This window comes from Numida meleagris, chromosome 2 (assembly GCF_002078875.1).
Source record: "Numida meleagris isolate 19003 breed g44 Domestic line chromosome 2, NumMel1.0, whole genome shotgun sequence".
Classification (NCBI taxonomy): Eukaryota; Metazoa; Chordata; class Aves; order Galliformes; family Numididae; genus Numida; species Numida meleagris.
In genome coordinates, this window is record NC_034410.1 from 41,201,582 (window position 1) to 41,227,589 (window position 26,008).

The 26,008-nt window shown below is 41.6% G+C and overlaps 1 protein-coding gene across 8 annotated transcripts; it reads right to left on the reverse strand.

Moving 5' to 3' along the window:
* Positions 59-24,014, reverse strand: ENTPD3 (ectonucleoside triphosphate diphosphohydrolase 3). 8 transcript variants are annotated; one of them, XM_021387294.1, is made up of 14 exons: positions 23,305-23,855; positions 22,700-23,170; positions 22,122-22,195; positions 21,962-22,007; positions 21,797-21,888; positions 20,927-21,047; positions 16,492-16,609; positions 14,107-14,257; positions 13,165-13,324; positions 10,889-11,119; positions 10,257-10,529; positions 10,050-10,160; positions 8,521-8,658; positions 5,823-6,408 (listed from the first exon to the last, which is right to left on the reverse strand). In XM_021387294.1, exons 6-14 carry the CDS (start codon positions 21,044-21,046, stop codon positions 6,175-6,177), a joined length of 1,536 nt encoding a protein of 511 aa, XP_021242969.1. In that variant the 5' UTR covers position 21,047; positions 21,797-21,888; positions 21,962-22,007; positions 22,122-22,195; positions 22,700-23,170; positions 23,305-23,855; the 3' UTR covers positions 5,823-6,174. The 8 variants fall into 8 exon arrangements, with proteins under 8 accessions (XP_021242974.1, XP_021242969.1, XP_021242972.1 ...); XM_021387297.1 differs by having other exon boundaries at positions 21,797-22,007; positions 22,700-22,763; positions 23,120-23,170; positions 23,305-23,854; XM_021387296.1 differs by having other exon boundaries at positions 21,797-22,007; positions 22,700-22,851; positions 23,120-23,170; positions 23,305-23,854.

The window sequence follows — 26,008 nt, forward strand, 5'->3', positions numbered from 1 at the left end:
CCTCCGTGTGCGTGTATGTGCTCGGGCGCGGTGTGCGTGGGTACGCGCAGGTCTGCCACGTGGGTGGCGGAAGTGATGCGAGCGTCTTCCTGCTCCCTTAGCGCGTCTCCGCGTGAAAAGAATCCAGGGGATGGCGAAGATACAGTGCGACCTCTTCGTGATGCCTACGAAACAGGCTCTCCCAAGCTTGGTGAGCTGCAGAGGTGGCGTGCAGTGATGTTCCAAGAGATGAGCAGCCCACGAGCATCCTCACAGCGCTGCTACTGCAAATTGTCACCGTGGGGCTCTGGACACTGTCAGGGCACGGCAGAAAAGCTCTGTCAGCTCACTGGGCTGGCTGTGGTGTGCATGTATGATGATGCAGACATACATGTAGTTCACATTTTGCAGGACTTTATTCTTGTAAGCATGAGCCAAAACATTTGCTGTGAGAAAGAAGAGTTTTCCAAACAGCAAAGCCTAAGCAAAATGTACTGCGGAGCACTGACACAAAATAGGTCTGACCTTCATTCTTCCGGGTCTTCTGTCAGCAGTGGGGAAAAAAATATCCCAGTTTAGCTGTCTAAAATGTGGTATTTATTGTGTATATGATTTTGTTTCTAGAAGAAGAGCAAGTAAATAATGCACTTAATTCATAGAATCATAGAATCCTCAGACTTGGAAGGGACCTTTAAAGGCCATCCAGTCCAACTCCCCTGCAGTGAACAGGGACACCTACAGCTACATCAGGTGCTCAGAGCCCCATCCAGCCTGACCTTGATTGTCTCCAGCACAGAGCGTCCACCACATCTCTGAGCAACCTGTGCCAGTGCCTCACCACCCTCACTGTAAAAGATTTTGTCCTTATATCTGACCTAAATCTCCACTCTTTAAGCTTGAAACCACTTCCCCTTGTTTTATCAGAACAGACCCTGCAAAAGAGTCTCTGTCCCCTTCTTTCTGGTACCCTGCCTTTAGATACTGAAAGGCTGCTGCTGGGTGACCTCACAGCTTTCTCTTGTAAATTCTCTCAACTGATGTATTTATTATGCAAGTGCCTCAGGAATTGATCATAAAAACCTTAATGAGCACTTAACTCCATCAGTTATTTCTGAAAAGTCCTATTCAGATTACCATTATAACAAAAACAACGTGTTAATATTTTTAACCAACAAGCTCTAGGTCAAGTCAGTCAAAGATGCTGTATTTGGATTCTTCCATTCTGCAGTGATCTGGAAACATATTTCTCCATTCATTTCATGAACCAAAACTCTCCAGGACTTTGTGAGAGGGAGAAAGGGAGCTGACATAAATCCCTGGACTTTTTAATGACCTTTGCATGTTTTATGGCAGAAATACTCAAATGTCACTCCTGACTGTGCTGGGCTTGGGCTGTGCCTTAACATCAAATAATAGAAAGAATTTCAGAGCAAAAATGCAGTGGTATAAAAAATCACTGCTGAAGCAATGATGGAGTTACAGCATCAGTGGATAAAGGAAGAGCAACTGATGTCATCTACCTGAATTTGTGCAAAGTGTTCGACACTGTCCCATATGACATCCTGGTTGCCTAACTGGAGAAAAATGGACTCGATGGACAGACCACACGCTCAATAAGGAATTGGCTGGATGGTCACACTCAGAGAGTTGTGGTCAATGGCTCAATGCCCAAGTGGAGACTGGTGACAAGTGACATTCCTCAGGGATTGATGCTGGGACCAGTGTTCTTTAACATCTTTGCAGACAACGTGAACAATGGGATCAAGTGCACCCTCAGCAAGTTTGCAGCTGACACCAAGCTGAGTGGTGCAGTTTACACGCTAGAGGGAAGGGATGCCATCCAGAGGGACCTGGACAGGCTTGAGAAGTGGGCCCATGCCAACCTCATGAAGTTGAACAAGGCCAAGTGCGAGGTCCTGCATCTGGATCAGGGCAATCCGAAGCACAGGTACACGTTGGGCACAGAATGGCTTGGGAGCAGCTCTGAGAAGAAGGATTTGGGTGTGTCAGTTGATGAAAGACTCAGCATGAGCCGGCAATGTGCTCTTGCAGCCCAGAAGGCCAACCATGTCCTGGGCTGCATCGAGAGAAGTGTGACCAGCAGGTCGAGGGAGTTGATCGTGCCCCTCTGCTCTGCTTTTGTGAGACCTCACCTGGAGTACTGCGTCCAGTTCTGGGGGCCCCAACACAAGAAGGATGTGGAGCTGTTGGAGTGGGTCCAGAGGAGTGCCACAAAGATGATCAGAGGGCTGGGGCACCTCCCCTACAAGGACAGGCTGAGAGAGCAGCAGCTTTTCAGCTTGCAGAAGAGAAGGCTCCGGGGAGACATTATAGTGGCCTTCCAGTACCTGAAGAGGGCCTATAGGAAAGCTGGGGAGGGACTTTTTATAAGGGCATGTAGCGACAGGATGAGGGGAAACAGCTATAGACTGGAGGAGGATAGATTTAAGACTACATATTAGGAAGAAATTCTTTACTGTGAGGGTGGTGAGACACTGGAACAGGTTGCCCAGCGAGGCTGTGGATGCCCCCTCCCTGGAAGCGTTCAAGGCCAGGCTGGATGGGGCTTTGAGCAACCTGGTCTAGAGGGAGGTGTCCCTGCCTATAGCAGGGGGGTTGGAATGAGATGATCTTAAAGGTCCCTTCCAACCCAAACCATTCTATGATTCTATGATTCTAAGCTCCCTCAGGATCAGTACAAATTTCTGAGTATCACGTTGAGCTGTAACCAGTAAAGGAAAGCAGTGCTTGGTGTATGTAAAAATAAAGCACAAAAATGTTTTAGATTTAAAAATGTTTTCTCCCTTTAGTACACTTTTAAAGCTCTACAGTTAGCCTGCAGAAATGTTGCCAAGTAAGCAACTCTAGATACAGCCCATGTACTCATACAGCACTGTGTACTGTAGATAGCACACAGATGAAAACAGTGGTAACTGAAGGAGAGCACTATTTGTGAGACATTGTCTTCACTGCCATCCAAGCAAATACAAATTGGTACTAAAATAACAGAATTTTAAAAATGAATAAAAACTCCCCAATTTGGGGCATGATTATCACATTGTGGTTTTATTTACTTCTTTTTCTGTCCTTTAAACTGATCATTTTCCCCTATCTTACCAATTATGCCATTCAGTAAGTAACTGCTTTCTTTTGCCAAGTTGGCATGTTGCTTTATGAGAAGTTTGTCGCTTTTGCCCATTTTTTCAGCAATGCCTGCAGGCACTTCATCTCTTGTTGGCTTCTTCTGGTGGATTAATTTATTGCTGCTTCTCCACAGCTGAAATTTTGCTTTGTATTACATGTTCCTGTTCCTTATGCCTGACAGATCTTCTTCTAAACAATCTGTTTCATGACCTACTGTCCTCAATATCTGGAAAGTTCCTCTCTTTGGCACACAACCTTTCAGATCTATATTATGGCAGTGAACCTGAAGTAAACCCTCAAAAGTGTCAGTGTCCCTGAAAGAAATATTAAGTGTTCAAAAGTAGTTGTTGTTCATATGTATTGTATATATATGCAGATTTACATGCATGTATATATTTAAAAAAAAATCAGGAGAGAGGCTGATTCTGGAGATAATGAGCACTGTCCGCTCCAGAAACTCACAGATCAATTCTGCAGCTTGCAAATTTATTTCATGCAGAAAAGCATTACAGAGTCTTCCTGTACTTCTAATAGGAATAACCTGTCTGCCAGGATGAAAATATTGGTATTTGCAGAAGATGAAAAAAAAAGTACAGTTGGCTTAACTTTTCACAATCTACTTGTATTGATCTTTGTAAGCAAGCAGTAAAGAGTATAAAAAAATAAGTAAGCTGCAGTTTGTACATGTTCCCAAATCCTGTTCACTTCATTGGCTCCCCACCAGATCTGTTCAGTGGTAGATGTGGGGAGGTTACACCTGCCGATCAGGTTCTGACTCATACCCGGGGGAGGATTTAGCCAGAGTGACAACTCCATTGCTCCAACTCTCCTCCAGAAGTAACCACGACAGCAAAGGACAGCCAAGCTGCCTGTGTCTGAGCCTTGCTTTTCACCTGTAACGCTGAACGGGGATGCTGCTGCTGCTGGGAGGAAGCTGTAAGCTACAGTGGTGCAGTTGACTGACTGAAGTTTAATAGTTTCAGCTTTCCGAGCTAAAACTAATGGGAGACGTAAGAGTGAGTTCTTAATTGAGCGGCTGTCACACTGATTCAGTAAAGACAGTACATACATAGGGAGAAGAGGGCACAGATGGTGATTCATGGAGAGAGGTATTCTTTGAGTACATACTGGCTCTATCCAAGTATACCTGTAATTCCAAGTGATTTTTTAATAAATTCACTTGTTTGTTAGCTGCTCATGGCCTTTAGCCAGTGAGCAAGAGATGCTGAATACAGCAGTCTCACTTTTAGTTTGCACTTTCTCATCCCAAAAACTTCAGTGCAGGAACTGAGTAACCATCCCCTCAGAGAAGCAATGATGCAAGCAAGGGAAACTTCCTACAGAGGGAAGCTATCCTGAGGGGCTGGAAAGGGAGGGATATATCAGTTTGTTTGGCAGCAGCTGTTTGTAGGACATTTCAGAGAACATTGTGGCTGAACAGAGCTCCATGTAGGTAGTGAATCTGGGCAAAAGAAGATGGCAGAAGGTTGGAAGAGAAGCAGAGATGCTTTTTCTCTTCTTGCAGGTCCTGAACAGAACAACAATCTCCTTCTGCCAACTCCAAAGCCCTAAGGATATGCCCCCCTCACAAATTCACAGATCATATTAAGGCAATATGAAGAGGAATAGAGACACTGTACAAAGGGAAGAGATGGCAGATGACTTGGCAGAAGCCTTTTCCAAGGGTTAGTTCAGAAGCCAGCTGAGGAAGGACAAAGTTGCACAAAAGACAGACAGGGGAAGGAAGCACTTCCGTGAAGGACACCTTGAGCTTCAGGTAGATTTGTACTCCAAGATTTAAGTGGGTAAGAATTAGAGGCTTGGTGCAGAATGCCTGGGCTTTAAAGGAAGGCAACTCTTATAAGAATGAAGGCATCTGTGCTCCCAGTAAAGGCTTGGAGTTAATGCCACTGACAAAAGCATCTGCTACATATATCCCACTGCTGCTGAAAGAATGCTGAGGCCAGGATAGTAGAAAGGCTGATGAAGGCAGCTGTAGGCAGCAGTTGTGACTGTGGCTATGTGTTCTCAAACCCATCACAGAAAGGTAGTTCCTCTTGCCTACAGCTTGCCTCCTAATCCTCTCAGCCTTGAAGGAAGAACTAAAGTTTTTGCCTACTCACATTATTGCTTCAGAAGATCCTAAACAGTCAAAATAATACGTACGTGACAAGCTGGTACTGACTGACTGAGATTAGGAGGAATACAGGTCAGGAGGAGAAACTACCAAAAATGTTTGTCAAAAGTTACTACAGAATAAAAGACACTGAAAACTCTACAGGCTTCTAGAGGTAACTATGATACATTTAAAGTCTGGTTCCATTACTGAAAAGATTTTTCTTCTGCCTTCAAAACAAGTCTTACATGCCATAGCAGAGGCATTCTGAGATCTCTGTCATACCAAAATATAGCTCAGCTTTAAGATGGGCTTGACAGTCCTGCGGGACGTTAGCAATTTATTACTCTCTTAATGTGGTGGGGATCAATCTGTTTGGAACAGCAAGAAAAACAATTCGCTCCCAGCTGTGCTGTTCCTGTCAGCTCATGTGATTACCCACTGCTTGTTCCAGTTTCAGAAGCTGGATTGTTTGGGGGATTTGTGTCAGCACTACACACAAGAACAGCCACTATGTTCTGTTCTCCCATTAATTCTACGGACTCATTCTGAAATTTTCATCTTAAACAACTGCTGCCATTGATCAAATACATCACCATTTAAGTTTATTGGTTAGCACGGAATTAACGGACAAAAATTCATACATACCTAACAGAAAGAGACTATTAAAACATTAATAAGCAAAGCAGCATGCCTGCCTATGTTTTATCTGATTAACACTGGATACACTAATTTTAGAGAAACAATTGCCAATATATTTCAGAAACACTCCTATTCACCATATCACAAATTCCTTAGTGCTTCTTGTCTCCTTTATTTATGCTTCTTGTCTTTTCAGGACTTTTCACCTCTCTTTAACTACGTTTTTCAAATATAAGGTTCTACATAACTTTATAGGATTATGAATTTTTTGGTCCGTCTTCAGTTAAGTCTTTTCATTCTGGAGTAAACACATATTCAACACGACTGATGACCTTCTGGTTACGTGACACAATACACAAGTAACCAAGGAAGAAGAGACACAACAGTGCCAGAACAGTGAGGAAGATGAGGAGCCCAGCAAACAAAGAAGGTTTCAGAGGTAACTGGATCAGCTTGCCTTCTGCTGGAATCATGTTGGTGAGGCTTAACATGTAACCAAGTGACCATGCTATACTGCTGTTACCAACCTGAAATACAGATAAAAGAGTCCTATTCCCATGTTCTTTTCAGTCAAAGAAAAGAGCTGAACTTCTGATGCTGGCAACTGTCTTTGAAGTTATCAAGGAAAATTGCCTTTTTTTTTTTTTCTCAGTTCAAGAGGTTGCTAATAAATTGATCACAAAGATGGGTGACATACAAGCAGACAGCCTGTTGTTACAGGATTTTGTGTGCATGAAACATTTTTAAAGAATCAGCACTAGTGCAAATTCTTAGAATTCCTCCCCTGTTTTAGCCAAATCCTAGGATGTTAAATTTAATTCAAGCAAATAAAAAACTCACAGTCCAACAGACATGAACAAAGAGGAGGACAGGGTAAATTTAATGCTAATGAACAAATTTAAGCAGTCCTACTGGTTGTAGGAGACTACAAGAACCTATAATATTTGCTCATTTCTGTAGTTCTGTATATCCTAATACCTTTTGTTTAAATAATATGGAAAAAGCTACAGCAACAAGAACTAAAATCCAACAGACTGAGCAAAGCAGTAAGGTGGACTAAGGTGATTTTTCATTGATAAGAGGGAAAACCTCTCATTATGGGGTTCAGAACTTTTGCAAATCATACAGTTCTACATCTGGCACAGATCTTAGCATTGTGTTAAGGTTCTTAAGCTTTTGCTAACTAAAAGCAAATATACTTTTATAGCATGGGCCAGAGAAAAACCTCCACACTTCTCAGTATATACTCTTAGACGCAACTGTGCTGTTATCTCCGGGATAGCTTTGTTACACTAGATCTGAATAGTCTGAATTGGATCTGAATAGTTAGGGGCAGATCTGGTTAAGAGGATGTAGTCTTTCTTTTGGACTTTCACAATCGCCCTCATGCAAATTATATGCACCAAATAAGCCTTTTGGGTTTCCATTTTGCCCAGTATTTTTATGGTCTTGGCTAAATACAGAAAAATATTGCCGGGTTTGGCTGCTCCCACCTGCAGGGGGCAACAAAACATATGTTAAAAAAAAAAAAAAAAAAAAAAAAGATCCACTGCTTACAGGTCCAAATGAAGATCCCAGAATAAGCTTTTCCTGGTAGAAGGGCTAAATCTGACCACTTCTGCACAGCTGCTAATAGATGAAAAAATAAGGCCAGATAATCCTATTTGATTTCTAGTACATCGGTAGTAGAGTATGATTGTTCAGAAAACATTGCTTGAGATTTCTCAGTGAGTCCTGTCAGCATACCTTGCATTTAAGAACTTCTTGCATGAAGATCTACAACTATTCATTTGTTGTTTTTGCATGCAAGTGCCGAAACATTTCCAGACTCTATGGAGATCAAGAGACACCCTGGGACAAGGTTTTACAGTAACAGAGAGGAAAGGAGGCAGTCACAGAGCACTGCAGGGACCACATTTCCTGATGTACCAGCCAGGCTTACATAGTGGACCGTGCCTTCTGAACTGGAAGCAAGGATTTCTTAGCAGCAGCTTTAGAATGGATGCATACCACTTCAACCCAAGTATTCTGGCTTTTAGGAGGAAAATCGGAGGTCAGGGAAGAGAGTAGTGCAGGTATTACACAAACACGGTTGTAAGCCTTCTGTCTGCCATATCCAAGCCAATACTCCATCAATATAAATTCTTATTCCAGAAAACCAGATTACGGCACAGATGGATGTGCCATCTGAGGATGATGGCTGCCCTAGTTGCTTCATCCCCTGACAACAAACCATCTCTGCCCATTTGCCCAAGGCTCTGGCAGCAGACAGAAAGGTTGGAGGAGTTCTGTTCAGCCCAGCAGGGTTAGCTCCCTGACCTTGACTGGAGAAGCGTTTCAGGCCTTAAGAGAACCAGTACTTTAACTGGGGCAAGATAAAAATAGTATTATTTGATATTTGACTCATTGTTAATGCTCTTTAAAATAATGTAGCCAGTATCACGGAGTAATGTTGCAGCCTCTGAAACCAGGCTGAAATTGGTACTGAGGCTTGAAATGTGGCTTTGTTTTATGCATAACGTTTGACAATCATCTATAAAGGCTGTTTACAACCATAATATTTTTGTAGGCTGCTGCATCTTCTGTTTTCTTCTAGACATCTTTGGGTTAAAATTTAGGAAGAAATGATTATTACTCACCTGCTTTTGAAAGTGTATCTGTGGCCAATTTCCTGCATCAAAGTTGTAGCCATGTACAAGCAAGTAATAAATAAAATGGGCTGAAAAACAGTAGGATCTAGCGTATGTTTCTTCAGATTTAGGTAGCATAAACTGGAGCTGAAAGCAAATTAAAAAAAAAAAGTAAATCATAAAAAACAAATAGTTTACCAAAAAAAAAAAAAACAACACAGTACTTTGGATTCTAATTAAAATGCATTAGAAACAGCAAGTAAAATTGTGGACAACTAGACAGAGATTTACAGTGAAGACACCCTGACAGTGTGACAGCATATGTGGTTAAAAAATAATCAAAATAAACATAAAGCTGCACATAAAAGATAGAGGATATTATGGTTCCTAAATTTTCCATGTCATCTTCATGTTGTGGTTAAAACTGTGGTAGTAAACCACAGCCTCAAATTTCTGTAAGAGGATCACAGAGTGCACCTTGTGTGTGCCAGTCAGCTATCAAGCTGTGATGATGGTACATTACATTATCAAATGCAACAAAATGAATGCAGACAGGGATCCAGTTTGGTAATCTGAGGTACTTTCCTTCAAATTTAGTACAAGTCTATCTGTTCATTCTAGGGTCACACTAACAGAGCTGAGATCAGAACAGAGCACGAGGAGTATTACAGGAGTAGAAAAACACGGAGTTAAACTTCTATCAAATAAGGATGCCTGCAAGTTGCAGAGTACATGTTTTATCACAGGACTGCTCTCTGGATGTCAATTTTGACCTGAGATGCTCATTTTGAAGATGAGTATCAGTTGGAATTCAAGCTAAGTGCTTTGAACTCCCAGTTCCAAGTCCCAGCAGTTACAAGAGCAGGACCAGCGTATCACAGAATACAAAAAGCATCGCACACAGATCAAGTAAGCTGGAAAATGAAAAACTGCTGGGTGAAAGCAGTGCTGAAAAGGTCATGCATTGCCACTTGGGGCCAATTTGTTTTACTTACTGTTCTTATCACTAGTAATTTTAACAATTTTTTACCTTTTCCTCATATGAACTCTGTGGGGACAATAGTGAAAAATCAGTTTGCCTTCCACCAGTATAAGTTCTTCACAACCAAAGTTAGCTCCCATTTAAGTCAAATTACAGCTATACTGCATCAGCTCAGAGGTACTGTGCACTTGCTGATAAATGTAGGTTACAATTGTTCGCTAGTAAGTACTTTGAATATATAGTGATAATGCTGACAATGTGTGAGATTGAAGTGTGTTGTCAGTAAGTGTCTAGCTAAGTTTTGTTTTAAAGTTTAAACTGGCCTGTTTTATCAGCCTTCTAAATGCTTCCACCATGGCAATCTCCAATTCCCTGGAATGAATAAATTTACACAAAGTATGAGGGCTGCTCTGAAAGTAATGCCTCTGATTTGAAGCATGGTGGGAAAACAAATGTTAATATTAATACACACCTGAAAAGTTTTGAATACCTGAGCAGTCCATTTTCTTTTTATATCTCTCACAGATACAAAAAAAAAATTTAAACGCACACTTACCTGGGTCCAGCTTTGTGAACAGAAAAACCACATACTTGAATTGAAGTCAGCTAGAGAAAAACGCCCAGATAAATTCAAAGCATTAATTGTGTAGTAGAATCCTGAGAAAGCCTATAGAAAAGGAGCATATGAAAGGCCTGTTACTTTCAGAACTACTGAAATCAAAAGCAAGAAAGCTCAAAAACAGATGCTTGTTTGGAAACCTACCACAAAATTCCCTTTAACTTTTGGTTGATGGATTCCATTAAATGGACAGTCCTCTTGGCTTCTGCAAGAAGTGAAGTTAAACAATAATGAAACCATCTTCTGACACAGACCCGGGTCTCCTGTTCCATGGAAGATTACAGATTGGTTTGGGTAACAGTTTGCTGGTCTCAGAGACTGTGTACAAAGGCTGCCACAGAAGTACTTCATTGTTAATGCAGTCTCGTAATTCCGAGGGTAACATGGATTATCCACACTGGAATTGGTGCTTGATTTCTGATGAAAAAGAAAGACTACTCAAAAGCAAGAAAGACCTAATGTGATGATAACTACAGAAATCTCTGTCATGTCTGAACACTGTAATTCATAGGGACTCTTTTCTCAAAAACATCATTAGCAAAATCAGCAAAATACTTACAGAACCTGTTGAGCTTTTTTTGTCTAATAGTACAAAAATCAGAGCAATATCTAACAAATATGACCTTTGAAACCTAAATGCTTTTTGGCCACAGCAACACAGAGCTTTTATTGGGGTCTCCAAACTCCACCAAAGGAAGGAGAACACAACCCTAAAACCTGCTTAGACAATTACTGAACAGCTGCAAGAGCAGCATAGCAAACAATCTTAAACAGACCTGGAGCAACAATGCTAAAAGCCTTTTCTCAGCTTCATCTCTCCCGTAACACTGGAAACTGTGAGTGTAGACATTGTAGTCGTAACCATACAACTTCACTTGCAGGGTGTTATTGAAGTTCTCCTGAGAGTCCTCTGGGATAAAAGAAATTTGAGTGGAAGCTCCTCCGAGATCCAGTGCACCCATGGTCTCTTTCCTGTATGGATGGACCCACGTCCTCCAAAGGTTTCTCTACACATAAAAATAAAAACAAAGCTAATTAGAAATAGCATCTGATTGTTCTTCCTTCAAGCTCTTCTACTTAACTTTTTTAGATTTTCCCCCTCAATTGTCCTTCACTCTTTCCCAAAAATCTCAACCCTGAGGAAAACACGCAGATGTTGTTTTTAGGTAAGTGAGAAGTACTCCCACAGAGCAAAAGAGTTTGAAAGATGGGAAAAGTAATGCAGAATAGCTTTGAACTCTGAGGACAGCACAATAATCAAAGCACTGGACTAGCCAGATCAATATCTATACTAGAATGCAGGAAATTGAAGTCTGGGTACCTGGGAGATCTGAATGGAACTAGCATGCAAATTTGCTTGTTTCAAGGCAAGATGAATTATTAAAGAAATAGAATACCATGAGATCCCACAGGAAAAGAGAATGAGAGTAGAGTAAAAAAAGAAATAACCATAAAAGTCAAAGGAATGTGAACCCCTAATCTTTACATTTCCTTCACTGAAACTGCAGTGGCAATAAATCTGATCCATCGGTTGGCGTTCTTCCATATTACCCGAAGGATCCCCCAAATTCTGTATTTGATCTACACAGTCACTGTGCAGAATGTCCTTTTTGTATTATTTTTTCTCTCCATATTTACTGCAATGTAATTTACTACGGATGATGATGTGAACATAAACACAAGAAGGGAAAAGAAACATTACGGGCTAGCAAACATACTCATAAGAAAAATCCACAGTGATAGATTCCCCTTAAGAGCCCATAGTAGAATTTCACTCCTATCTCCAGTCTTGTTACAAGAATACTGAGAAGCTTCTTGCTCCTACTTAGGAAAATCCACACTTAAGCCTTCACACAACTCTACACGAAACTGGCTTCAAAACGTCTTGCATTCTCTTCAGCAGTCCTCATGAATCTGTCACATGGAAGTTAAGATCTTCATTATTAAAATTCATGTGGTAGAAGACTGACATCACCCTGAAGTTCATGAAGTCATCTTTGTTGCATAAAATAAGAAAAACTGTGCCAGAACATGTGATTCTACTATTTAGTTTTCTTAACTTAGAGGGAACCAACGACACATTCACCATGAACCATCACTTGGATCACCAACTCCTGCTTACTAATTGTCATGATTGAACAGGAACCACTCCACCAAGGCACTGAACAATACTCAGAGGTCTGGCTGGAATTATTTTCAACATAGCAAGACTATCTGGAAGAACTGCAGTAAATGCTGAGAGCAGCACACAACTGCCATGAACGCATATGATCAGTTGCTGGTCATCTCAATACTGTTCTTACTGGGAATTTAAAAATTCCCAGAGAAAATACTTTCTGTTATGAAGCACCTGCCTGACACTACTATGAATTCAAGGGACGGTGTAAGTATCTTTATGTTGCTGTCACTCTGGACAAAACAGGAGGACCCACTAACTGATCTTCCCTCTCAAGTCTAGACATGACAGTCAGTGTCACAGCCTGCAGCTTTTCAGCAGTACTGTAATGAACTATATCAGTGATTTCTGGCCCAGCTGAGGCATATTGGGCCACGTAAAATTCACTGCTTAAGACAACTGTCTTTTTTATTTAAGACAAATGAGCTAACATTGCCAAACAGGTTGGAAGCTCCTAAGCTGTGTAGACTCTTCACCAGTAGAGCTGCAGAGACAACAACTACCTGCAAAAGTCACAGAAAAGAAGGTGGAAATGTCTTTAATTGGTACCACTGTCAAGATAGTCAACACTCATCACATTTTAACATACCAGTGCATTTAAGAGCAATGCGATTTCTGTTTCTACATAAGGCATTGATGTCATTTACGGAAGAGCCCTGTTTAGTGGATCTACAATTTTACCTTTCCCAGGTCAGACTCCTGTGGCATCTTTTCATCTGTGCTTCCTTTATTAAATTACTACCACAACAAGACCCTGTTATCTGTTTCACTGTGAAATGAAAATTACGGCTTACGGATGTTTTAACAGGCATTTCCTCTCAATCCTCTCATTTATAAGAAAGAGAACAGTGAAAAGCATGCATTTTTTCCACACACCTCTAAGAAATTGCCCATTAAATAGTTGGCTGTTATCCATCCATACACCCCTTCCTCTGGCCCAGTTATGATACGCGCACCCCTAAATTGAAAAGGTTGTGCTCTGAAGTAGTTTTGAATGCTTGCAAGGACTTCATTGGCTGCCGTTTCATTTTGCAACCTAAGCAATTCACAAAACACGAGACACTGAGCATCTGGAAAGGCAATTTCATGTTTAGTTTTCACTGCCTAGCAGCTCAAGAAAACCCTTACAATCACCTAATAAAAACTGACATTGTTTTAGCCTAAAGGGGAAGCTTATTACAGGGAACAGCCAAGCACCCAGCATCACTGCGGCAAGCAACTCGCCCACTATATACAAACTTCGCTCTTTATCACACAAGTTCATAAGTATTTTGTTTCAAACATACACTCTTTTTTTTTCAGTGAACTGAGTGCTTACATGATAGCTGTGGGCTAGAACAGTCCTCGAATCTTTCTTCTCACTCTGCTTAGTCAGAGACCAAACATATAAAAAAAAGGTTTGTGCCACAGCTGAAGCCATAGACAGACCCCAAAAGCCACATTACATCACTTTCACATTCACACTAAGAAAATTCTGCAATGTCTAGCTTTTTTGCTGCCCTCAGATATGCACAAACATCATCTGTTTACATAGCATTGGATTTTAAGATAGCTTTGAAAGAGAGAATTAAACTTCTGCTTTCTCCAGAGTAAAGCAAAGATTTCTTTTCAAAATGGTACTACAAGAGAGGGTTTTCATATAGCCCTGCTTTTCCTATTAAAAAAATAAAATAACTGAATTCAATTGGCTGGGCTCCATTTCCTTTTGAAATGACCAATTTCCAATGGACAGAAATGTGTCCAGTACATTTTTCACATTCTTTACTTACAGACTGCTATATTAGTACGCATGCAGAGGAGTTCAAGTTTCCACTGTACCTCAGCAGTCTCATGCCAGCTGTAGCCCCCAGATAAATCGAAGTGCTCTTATGTAGATGAACTGGGATTCTCTCCTTGACCTTATTCAGGCACTCATCAAGGGGTTTCGCAAGGGCTCCTGGGTTATGCTCATAACTGGATATACCAGGGCCTAAAAGAAAACAAGTACATTGATTGCATTCTGCTTTGCCAACTCCAAATTAACCTAATTAGGCAAACAGTTGTTACGACAAAGAGGTTCCCTTTTCCCTCTTGTAGTTGCAAATGACAGAATGGTTGAAAACTATGACTGCTTAAGGAATAAACAACGTAGTGACTGTCTAAGCTGTGTATGACAGAGAAGATACTTGAAACTCCTTGCTTGTATGTGTATACATATGCACCTATAGTACCATGCATGTAGTAAGATGCATATACAGTATAACCATCTAATGTCATAATGACAACATTATGTGAAGAAAATAGGTGTACTCATAGCAGATGCTGTAGAAAATAAGATGTCTAGTGGATGTGAAATTTCTCCAATCTATTAAAGTATAGCACATGCCTCCTTACAGACCTTAAGACTAAGATTTTCCAAACCATTTCGCCATAGCTTTTGTGGGCACCATGGCACCTCTACAGCTCACTGCTTTCAAGTAAAAATAAAACAGCTTCTGCAAGGAATTGCTGTTGAAATTCCAAGAGGCACACTAAAATGGCTCTTGATGTCATAGAGGTGCAAGTTTAGGTTGGTGCACAAATTACTAAGAATTTTACAGCTTTCCAAACTTCCAGTATTAGGAACGAGTCACCCTGTGCTACCTAATGCCTAACTATTTGAACAATTCAAATGAAAGTCTTTTCTCCCTTACTCAACACTCCATGGACCAGCAGGACCTCAGCTTTGTCAGGTTCAACTTAAGTGCGAACTGAAATATTCCTTAATAAAATTCCCTAGCTGAGGAAGTGGCACACATCCAGGAAAGCAGAGGAGCAACTGCTGTTTCACACCCTCAGCAGCTGTTGTTGCCTCACACTCCCCATACACTCTGCTGGGACAAGAGCCTCTTCTTCTCAGTGTTCAGAACAGGCAGAGCAGGTCACAGGGCATTAACTATCCAATCTGGACAGCCTGCTTTGCTGATGATTAGAGCCTGACCAGGTCAGACTGCCTGCACTATACTGAAAGGTTTTGATTTGGGGCTGGCTCCAGGCAGGGCAGAGTTACCTAACAAAGGCTGAAATGAAATCACAAGAACACCAGGGAAGTTACAAATTAGTTGACTGTTTGACTTTCAAGTTCAGTGAGTATGTGCAAGTCTGCCTCTTGGTGGGGCCCAGAACCACCCCTGCAATTCAAGTGCCTAAAGCTACCAACAGATAAAGAAACATTACAAGACACTTTTGGCACTGCACTTCCCCAACTTATCTGGGGAACACAACTCATGAACCCTCTGTCTCCTCCAGCGCAGAGGCACCCAAGACTGGAGTAGTGAAACCTGCTGATTGTATTTACTGGATGATGAGAAGTACCGTGGTTGACTCTGGTTAAGGGCCCATGGGATCTGAACAGCTCACAGCAATTCGGACTCCTCTGTTTCACAATATTTTGTTTAGCCAGTTAAACTCACAAGATACTTCTCTTTCTGTTTTAGAGAATAGGAACTGCAACTTTCTCACTCCAGAACTCCTGCAGGCAACATGCTTAATGAGTTAAGACATAAACTAGCAGAATGTACCCCCCCCCCCCCCAGCAGGGAGGCTGCCAGTCCTGCAGCGTGTAAGGACACATTACCAGGCACGTGACAGTACATTTCTTCTGTGCACATCACATTTGCTTTCCTTCCTTTGTTGTTCTAAAAATAGTCCATACATTTGTTTAATGATGATAACAGAAAGGTTGGTGCTAACACTTTTGGAAACTAAAAGCTAATTTTTCAAACTCCAGTGGCATAGCTGACATCCAGTTTTGCCCCCATCAATGGCAAACATCTAACTGGGGCTAAATTTCCAATTCTTCTCAGTGATTTCTTATTCCAAACTATGTTTAAATATATTTTATACTTTCCTTTTAAAATAAATTATTTCAGGGTACAAGGACTAAGCATTTAAAGGAGCTGACTCTCTGTAATCTAATTCTGTCTGCACCTCTCATACACTGCAGTGGAGTAAACCAAGTTTAGCTATAATTTTCTCTCTGTTGGAAAACAGCACACCCTATCATAGCAACAATTGAAGGACTGATGCTGACAAAGACAGGTACAGATATAGTCTTAACAGTTCTTGCTCTCCAGTACTGAAACTGAAAGAAAAAAACAAAACAGTGGAAAAAACCAGTATAAGCTTCCAGATAACATTTTCCTGGAGGCTACAAAGAAGTAAGGAACTGCTATTTGAGCTCACCTTTCACATCACACTTGAAGGTTTGGCTCACTACTCCTGTATCATTTTCTTTTTCTGCTGGCCATTCATAGACATAGGCTGTAGTTCGTGAAGATCCAGCATCGAGGACTATTCCATACTGTGGAGAAAAAATAGATTACATCAAGAGACAAACAGCAACATCTTAAACGCCCATATGCAGCTGTACTTTTTCACATCATCAAACACTTCAGAAAGTGTACGCACAGTATATTTACACGAGATATATTAATTCTAATATTAGGTGCTTTGAGAGGAATCTAACAGAAAAGCACAGAATAAATCTGGGTGTAAAACAAACAGCATACTATATATCCTCAGTAATGAATCGAGTGGAAATGGAAAATGCTCATCTCCTTTCAGCATCAGGTTTAAAATGCACACTTGACACATAGATAGCACCGTGAATTGCTTTCCCATTACCCCAGCTACACTCACTGGACACTGATGGGTTTGATACCAGAGCACAGGCTTTAGATTCAAGGATACACAGAGGATCTATAAAGACATGAATAAGGAGGTAGAAGTGTGTAGTCCACAGGTAGAATGATGAAACAAGTCTGGTTCTTTAATAAGTTTTCCTTTGAGTGGTTAGGCAGTCCACCTGAGAATCTGGCTATGAAAATAGTCTGTGCCACAGCGTGAGACAATGGGGAGGGAGAGAGAATCAATACTATCGCGTATTTATGACATAAATGAGAAATATTAATGTGACCTGCACAAGGTCATTGGGCTCTCTGTAATATTAAAGTGCAGGTTTCTCCATCTCATTCCACGGCCCACCAGACCAATTTCAACACCTTTTCTATCTTCTGAGGCAGCAGAAGACTGTGGCAACTAAGAAGGCAAACTTTACAAAGGAAAGGTGACGAGGCTGCACCTGGAGTATTGTGTCCAGTTCTGCGGCAGCCAACACCCCCCCCCATACAACATTCTGGAAAGAGTTCAGTGGAGGGTCACCAAGATGATCAAAAGTCTGGAGCATCTTTCCTGTAAGGAGAGTTTGACAGAGCTGGGACTGTTCACTCCGTAGAAGAGGACACTCAGGGGTGTGAATCTGTATAAATACCTAAAGGGGTTTTGCAAAAAAGACAAGAGATAATGGGCACGAACTGGAACACAAGTTGTTCTCTGAGAATATCAGGAAGCACTTCCGTGCTGTGAAGGTGATGAAGCACTGGCAAAGCTTGCCCAGAAAGACTGTGGAGTGTCCTCCCTGGAGATCTTCAAAAGCCACCTGAATATGGTCCACTGTGACCCTGCTTGAACAGTGGTTGGACCAAGTGACTCCAGAGGCCCCTTCCAACCTCAGCTATGCTGTAATTCTCTGAAAGTAGACTGTTGTTTTGCTTATTCTCTTTGCCATCCCCAAAAATAAGTTTAGCTGCCCCCTCCTCAAAATCATCAAACTGGTAGGAATTGCACGGTATGGGGTTCATTTCTCAGTCAACTTTTTTTCTTTTAAAGAAGACAGGAGCCTGACAATACTGAAAAATGAGAGCCTCCATCTGGCTGCAAAGCAGTAAAAGCAGCTGGAGCAGGCTAATTAATTTCCTCACGCTGCCTCCCTTGGATGCTCCAAATCTCCAAGATCACTGCTTCAGGTGGCACACTGTTCAGCCTCTGTACTTCAATAGTTCTCAGTTTCCCACTGTAATCCTACAAGCTCCTGTTCCCCCAAGAATTACCGGTGGTATCAGTCTCTAGTCTGTTTCCCAGAGGACTGATAATGAAAATTCCATTCATATTTACTCAGATGATATTTAAACTGATCAACTACAAGGTGAAAGGTTCCACAGATACCATCAATCCACTATGCTGTCAGGTTCCATTCAAGCACTGTTTTAGCAAAGACACTTTAAGTGCATTCCCCTTCCTCAAAAGACAGATGAGCACTACAAACACATAATACAGTAATGGTAAATTTACTCAAGGGCTATTAATTAAATCTAGTCACAGCTCAGAGTGCCAAGCAGAAGCTTTTAACTTAGCTATTCTTAGTGCTAACTATCATGCCGAAGTAAAACTGGGAGATAATGGAACTATTTTTACCTCAGCTAACTGTGAAACTTTTAGACCCATTTCCATCCTCCTGCTACAACATTTACCTCCACTTTCCAGCCTACTTCCTGAAGAACGGATGTGCATCCCAAAGAGTAGCAGTACAATTATCTGAACAAATGTGTAGCTAATAATTTTATCTTCTCCTTCTTTCCCTGCCATTTTTCCTATACAGCCTCTTGTTTCCTTCATTAAAAAAAATACTCCTTTTTGAAAAGGACTCTTGGATCTATTTCACGGTGACTCTTGAAGCTTCTTAGAACTTGTGTGAGTTCACCCTGCCAAGTGGTCTGTGCAGCCCCAAGAAGTGGTGATTAGTGAGATGTGTGCCAGATGTTAGGACTAAAATGAATATTTAATTAAGAAAAACAAAACCAAACACAAACATACATACAGCATTTTAAAACTGGGAGAGAATTCTACATGCCTTGTCTGCTACCTAAGACAAATTGGTCAAATTAAAATGCTCTGGTGGTACTACGTTTTTGTCCAGCCTGCAAGTCGGATCACTTCTGGCTGCCCAGGAGCTGAGCGAACAGCACAGAGCTGTGTCAGGGCAGGGTCAGGGGGGGATTAGGGACAGGTTCTGCACCAGAGGGCGGTGGGCATGGAACAGGCTGCCCAGGGCAGTGGGCACGGCCCCAAGTGCTGGAGTTCAGGGAGCGTTTGGACAGCGCTCTCCAGTATACGGTCTGATTTTTGTGTGGTCCTGTGTGGAGCCAGGAGTTAGGTCCCTTCCAACAAAGGATATTCCAAGATTCTGTGACAAGGCCATTTACAAAAAGGAAGGCTTTTTTCATCATTTTACCACCACATTTAATTTTCATCAACCACAAACTTCAGGGCACTGCCATTTCCAGGCTCCATCATATCAACTAAGTATTGGAGAGTTTCACACTGGCATACCAAGGTCCTTCCTCTGTTCTTGAAGAATTACCTCTTGCAAGTGCTAATATTCACTGAAAACTACTCAGTATCTCAGGAATCAAACACAGAGCCCTCCATATAAACTCTAGCTTTCGGCACTGGCAGGCTTACAGCCCCAAAAGAAATCCAAAGCCAAGGCACCTAGCAGAAGAACTGCCAAACTTCCTCCAGAACCAGCCATGAAATTGCTGTGACTCAGGAAGCAGACCTCCCCAAACAAACCGCCTCCAGATAATCTATGTGGGTCTGATATTTCCTTGAAGAGTGAAGTAAACACCTTTGTTATTCTGAATTAAGACTAATGACAAACACAAGCAATGCATAGGCTGTATTTTAGATAGTGTCCTCGGCCTACATATCAGTGCAGTGTTTGCCTTGAGTGAAAGCTGTTAGGATGTAAAACTGCTCCAAGCAGAGATTTAGGTCACAACAGGGAGTAAACATGAGGCACTGTGTCCATGAAAGGTTCCAGCACGCACACCCTGCCACACCACACAAACACATAAAGCTGGTATCAGAATACAGATTTTAGGCCAAAAACTGATTCAGACAAACCAAAGGTAATCATAATCTCAAGAAGTGTAGTGAGATATTTGCCTATTGCTATTACTATGTGAACTACCAAGGTAAATATGTAGAGGGAAAGGTAGAAATGACTTCAAGAATTATCTGACAAATTGTATATGCTTGTAGGTATAAGAAAAACAAAAAACTCTGAATGCTGGACTGCACAGCTTCCCTAGAAGGCTAATTTCTATAGCACTGTCTTCAACTGTTCTCTCTTCAAAGAATTCACATGCATAATCCAGCAGCACAAGGCAAAGTTTGAACCTACTTCTCAGATTATTTCACTTTGTCTTTTTCAGTTTGCTCTGCCCTTTCTTATGTAGGTAACTTTGCCTCTCTTAGTATCTAGCAAGTCCCAACATGTGGGAAATCAGAAAGTGCACACTTGCAGCCCAAATGCTTTATGATCCACAGCAGTAGTTTGCAGTGATTTCAATAAGAACTTCCTAAATATGACTGAGAATAGAATTTTAACTCCAGGAAATACCTGAAAAAACTTCAAAATAATTTTGAATAATCTCAAAAATAATTTACAATTACTTCTAACTTCAGACAAAAAAAAAAAGCAGTGGAGTAGTTGTTTGGAGAAGGTATTGTTTGACAGGCATCACAGACACTGAGTGAAGGAATCCTTTTCCAGTTTTGCCACTGTAATCTTGGCCAATTCTCATTTTGCCTCAGCCTCAGTCTTCTCAAGACAAAGATGTAATAACTCATTAATTTGTGTGTGTAAACTCACTTGAATTACTCTATAAAATGCTGTTTAGAAATGACCATTGTTAAATATCAATTCCAAATATTGTTCTCTTTCCTTACCTATTCCTTATCTATTATTATTACTATCTATTCTTTACCTGCTTACCTTAAGGCCTGGGGAGAGGATCTTCTGCTGATTTATCTGAATCACTGCAATAGCAATGATAAGAATTACGCTTAGAAGAAGGAACACTTGGGCAACAACACTTGGCGTTCTGGTAAGCATCCTGAAAAAAAAAAGGCAACACTTAAATAGCATGAAAGGATTCAGTGATTGTGTACAATACCTGAAGCTCTGAATCAGTCAAGACTCCCCATAAAATCTCATTTCCTCAACTAGATTATGCTACATGAAAATTCTGTATTCTACTTAAGAACTGCATGGTGTTTTGCTACCACCAACTTGCTATTCTTTAGAAGAGGTGTATGTATATCGTCATATGCAAGATGCGAGAGTTCACCCTTAGCTGCCAGTGTGCTCATTTCCCACAGTGTCTACATGTAGATGCATGCTGACCATCTCCCATTGCCTCAGGAAACAAGGCCAATGGGCAGGCTGAGACTAGCACGCACTCAACAATCCCATGCATGCCTGTAACCAAGACACAGCCACAGCCATGTACGCACAGCACTGGCAGCTGCTGAATACAGCTGAATGTTCCTACCAGAGATGCAAGGTCACGGTCTGTACTAGAGACAGGCTGCTTTAGCAAGAAACAAACTAACTTTTAAGAACACTAAAGTAGATATCTACTAACTGACAATGTGTTCATGATTTAGATTCACGTGTATGCAAATATGAACGTAGTTAATACTGAAGATTCTTATGTTCCCCAGGGGTTGAAAATGAAAGAAATGGGAGGTGGCAAGCCTACAGCTTTCAGAGGAACTGAAAAAGGAGAACTTTCCTGTTTTTCTCATTTTCAGAATTCATTTATTTTGGCATAGAATATCAGGTTAGCCTGGTATGATGTACCTTAATTCCCCTATCTCCTAATTCTTCCATACTGGTAGATACTGGTGGCTGTTCAGAGCTGCCTTGCTGTTCCAGCACCTGTGAATGCCAGCCTGTGCGGAGGACAGGAGGTCAGACCTTGTGTGCACTTCAGGGCCACAGCACACTGGGTGAGTCCCTCTGTACCTTCAGCATATTGCTTGTTTCCTTAGCTCCAACCAGAGCCAGAGGGCTGAGGAAGAAGGATAGAATAAAATGCTCCTTCGTACACCTTCCATATTCCAAGTGCCATGAGTTCTTCAGCCTGGGTTAGCTATAATTGAGAAGTGACTGAAAGAGGACTTACCTACTTGCAACCTAGTTTATAACATGCAGTCCTAGGTCAAAGCACTGACATTCAGAGCTGGAAAAAGTAAGTCACTGCCAAAGGAAAAAAAAAAACAACTCTGGGCAAGCAAGTTTTTGAAAAATTTAAGCATCACTAAAGAGCAAAGCAGTAATCATTATTATACTGCTGACATTTAAAAACATGCCATGATGACTGCTGAAAGATTTTCTGCTATAACCTTTTAAATAAGGGACATTGAAATGTTGGCTTGTTGACGTTCTCCCGTGCTTTCCTGGTTCTAGGATTTGCCTTCATCAGACACGATTTCTTATTTAACAACCTTTTTTTGGCAGGGAGCATATTGGGTAAGGGAGCTTCTCTTGAGACATTCATCATCCTGTTTGCCAACAGGACATCTTCAGAGGAGAATAATTTGTAAATCCCAATAATTGATGGCCTTTGTGTCAGGAGGACACCTTACACTTCATGCCTTCCTGAAACCATCACACAGCCGATATCTTCATATCTGAATTGCGCAAGATGTTTTATGACTTTATGTATCTGGATCAGATGTGCATGGCTGTGCTTAACCTTACCTGGGCTCACCCAAGCCACATGCAGGCTAGGCAACACAGCGATACCAACTGCATTCACTGAAATCTGAAGAGACAGCAGAGAGGAAGGAGTTTGTTCACTTCACCGTGTAAACAGTTGTCATGTCAGTACTTCATCAGGCCAACATCCCGCACTTGGCAGCAAAAAGACAAAGAAGATTTTCATCAGGTACCAAAAGGCAGTGGTGTTCCCTTATTAAAGCGTTACCCTGAAGCAAGCAGCAGTGTAAAGACGTACTTCCCACACCCAGGTAAGCACTGTGGACCACACAGGAGCAGATGGGAGTATCATTTGCTACAGCTTTCTTCCAGCAGAAGGAAGGCTGCCTGCCAAGGAAAGCTGGCCAGATCAAACCTCTTTCTGTCCCCAACGTTTTTCGCGTCCCCAGGTTAAAGACACACCGGTTTGTTCACGGCAAGGACGGGCACGCACCAGAAGATCCTTTCTTCACACTGTAACCGGAGAGATACGTGTACATGAGCATTTATTTTAGAAGCGATCCACAGGTGATGCAAAGAAATAAAAAATAAAACAAACAAACAACAACAACAACAACAACAAAACAGCCCACAGTGTTTTTTCAAACCTGCATTGAAACCTGTGAGAAGAACGCTCGGGTTCTGCGGAAAAACACACACACACACATACATACGGACGCTGAGCACCGAGGCCGCATCACCGCCCTCCCCTCAGCGGGCGGCCCTGGGCGGGAACCCCGGGAACCCGCCCCTCCGCGCGGCTGCCACCCAGGCGTTAAACGAAAGAACTGAGGTGCAAAATCGCAGTGAGTACGCCCAAATGGAGGAGGGGGGTGTGCGCGGAGCGGGCGCAGCCGAGGCGCACAGCCTTCAGCGGTGTGGCACGCTGTGGGTGAAGGCATGGCGTAGCCCTCCCTCTTCTGTAGGAAAAGAGTGTTTTCTCTGGAGGGCTCTTCTCAGCCCTCATGGAGCTGTAGCCCTCTCATTTTAAGGCCGCCTTTCCACTCAGGTTCAAACCTACTGGCACTGCTTGGTTGGTAGTTTTGCTGCATCCTGTGCCACATCAAGGCTTGGCGGCAGAGTTAGCATGTAGAAAACAAGAAGCACTTACTTGATTTTTTTTTCTTGTAATGATCTTAATGAATGCCATTATCCTTGATCTTTGAATAAAGAAAGGGGAACAAGGAAACATCTGCAGCTTTGTGATTCATCTATAAGGTTCCTTCCATAGTCCTCCCATTTTGATACCTCTACTTTACTATTAGAAGGAGAGGTCATTTCTTCCTTATGATGACAACACATTATTAAACTTGGGTTAATGATAATCTTAATGTATCGGTTCAGCTATTTCTGGTTAAAGACAAAGCCTCCCATCCCTCTTGATTGCCTGGCTGCTGTGTGTACCTCCCTTCTTTTTTTCGGTATCATTTTCTAAATCATCTTCTTTGCGTATTTGTTTTTATGCATTTAGCCAAACTGACTGTATTGGTTTGCTCTGCTTGCACAGAATCTGTCTCAAGTGTCCCATTTAAAATGTCAAATGAGCTTATGACCTCACAGTAAAGCATACTCTTTGCTACTCTCAAACATAAATATTTTGAAGCAAAAAAAAAAAAAAAGCACTGACACCAATCACTACTTCCCGTAGTTCTACAACCAGCCTTTAACTGTGTCCAAAGTGTAATGTTTGCAAAGAAAGCAAACCCCTACCTTCAAAAGTCTTCATATACTTCTATAAAAACAGGCAGGAGAGATTCTTTTATTTTCTGCACCATTTCCAAGAGCTGGGCTATTGTACATGCTGCTTTTCTTTTTACATTTATTGCTGTGCTAAAGCTCTGATAGCGATAAAAGTGGTATGGGCTGTAAAATCCCCCAGCTGCTTTTAAAGTCCAGAATGCAGGTCCCAAATAAAATGGTCTGGAAACAAGATTCCCCTCCAGGCCCAGCATCTGTGGCATGGTGGGTAACCAGTTTCTTCACCAGTTCACAGAATCATAGAAGCATTAAGGTTGGACAAGACCACTAAGATTACCTAGTATGGCTGTCAACCCATCTCCACCATACCACTAAACCACATCATTCAGTGTGACATTTTCCCATTTTCTTGCAAATTGCCAGGGATAGTGACTCCACCACCTCCCTGGGCAGCCTGTTCCATTGCATTACCACTCTTTCTGAGAAGAAATTTTTCCTAATATCCAACCTGAACCTCCCCTTGGCACAACTTAAAGCCATTGCCTCTTGTCCTATCAGTTCCTGTGATTCAACTTAGGGCTCATTTTAGATCAATTACTTTATCTTCTTTGTTTCCTAAGCCTACCTCTTTGGCTTTTCTTCAGTTTGTTCCTTAGCCCTATCCTTCATTTTATAACTCCCTTACCTGATCCTTCATCCTTTCTTCATTCTCAAGGCATAGATTAAACTTGCTGCCATTTTCCCAGCCTTCACCATGCTTATTGCATGCACACTTCTCCATCATGATTTCCTTTGCTGTAATTTCTTTTTTCTCCCCTTCAAGTATCCTTGTTTTAATTTAGTGTAACTGACTGTATTGATTTGCTTTGCTTGGAGAGAATCTTTCTCAGGTGTCCATTTAAAAATGACAAATGAGCTGGATTGCTGGCTGCCCCACAGAAAAGTTTATTTCTTCTGGTGGCATTTTGCAGAAACATGATGTAAAAATACAGTGACTGATATTGGAAGATTCACAGATAAATACTAGTTGCTAAGATCAATAGCAAATCTCTTGAAACTAAAATACTGCGGACATGAATAAAGTGTTCATGACAGATACATTTTGCAATGCATTTATCATATCACATCTACACAGGATACAGAGCAGACACTGCTTCATTTCCCCATACAGTGACAGCAGCTGAGGGGTTGTATGATTATATATCTCAAGAGACAACAGAACTGTATCTGCTCCTTGAGTAATGCTCATACAGCATGTGATGCTGGAATATTAAGAGGCCTCAAAATAGCCTCTGATGAGAGAGAGATAGAATGGAGAGAAATGTTATAAGACACTGGTGCCTGCAATTAATCTGGATTTTTTGCACAGTACCTCATCAGTTCACAGGAACAAGATCAACCTTCCATTTCTTTGCATTCTTTGCAAGGTCCAATAAACAGAGGAATTCTCAAATTCCTCCTAAGCTGTAGGTGTCCAACCTTTTGGTACACCTGTACTGCATTCAGTGAGGAGGAATTGTCTTGGGCTGCATATATGTAGGTTGCTCTGAAAGTGATGCCTCCTATTTATTTCCAAGGAAAGTACAACAGAAACCAAGAGCACAATAACACTAT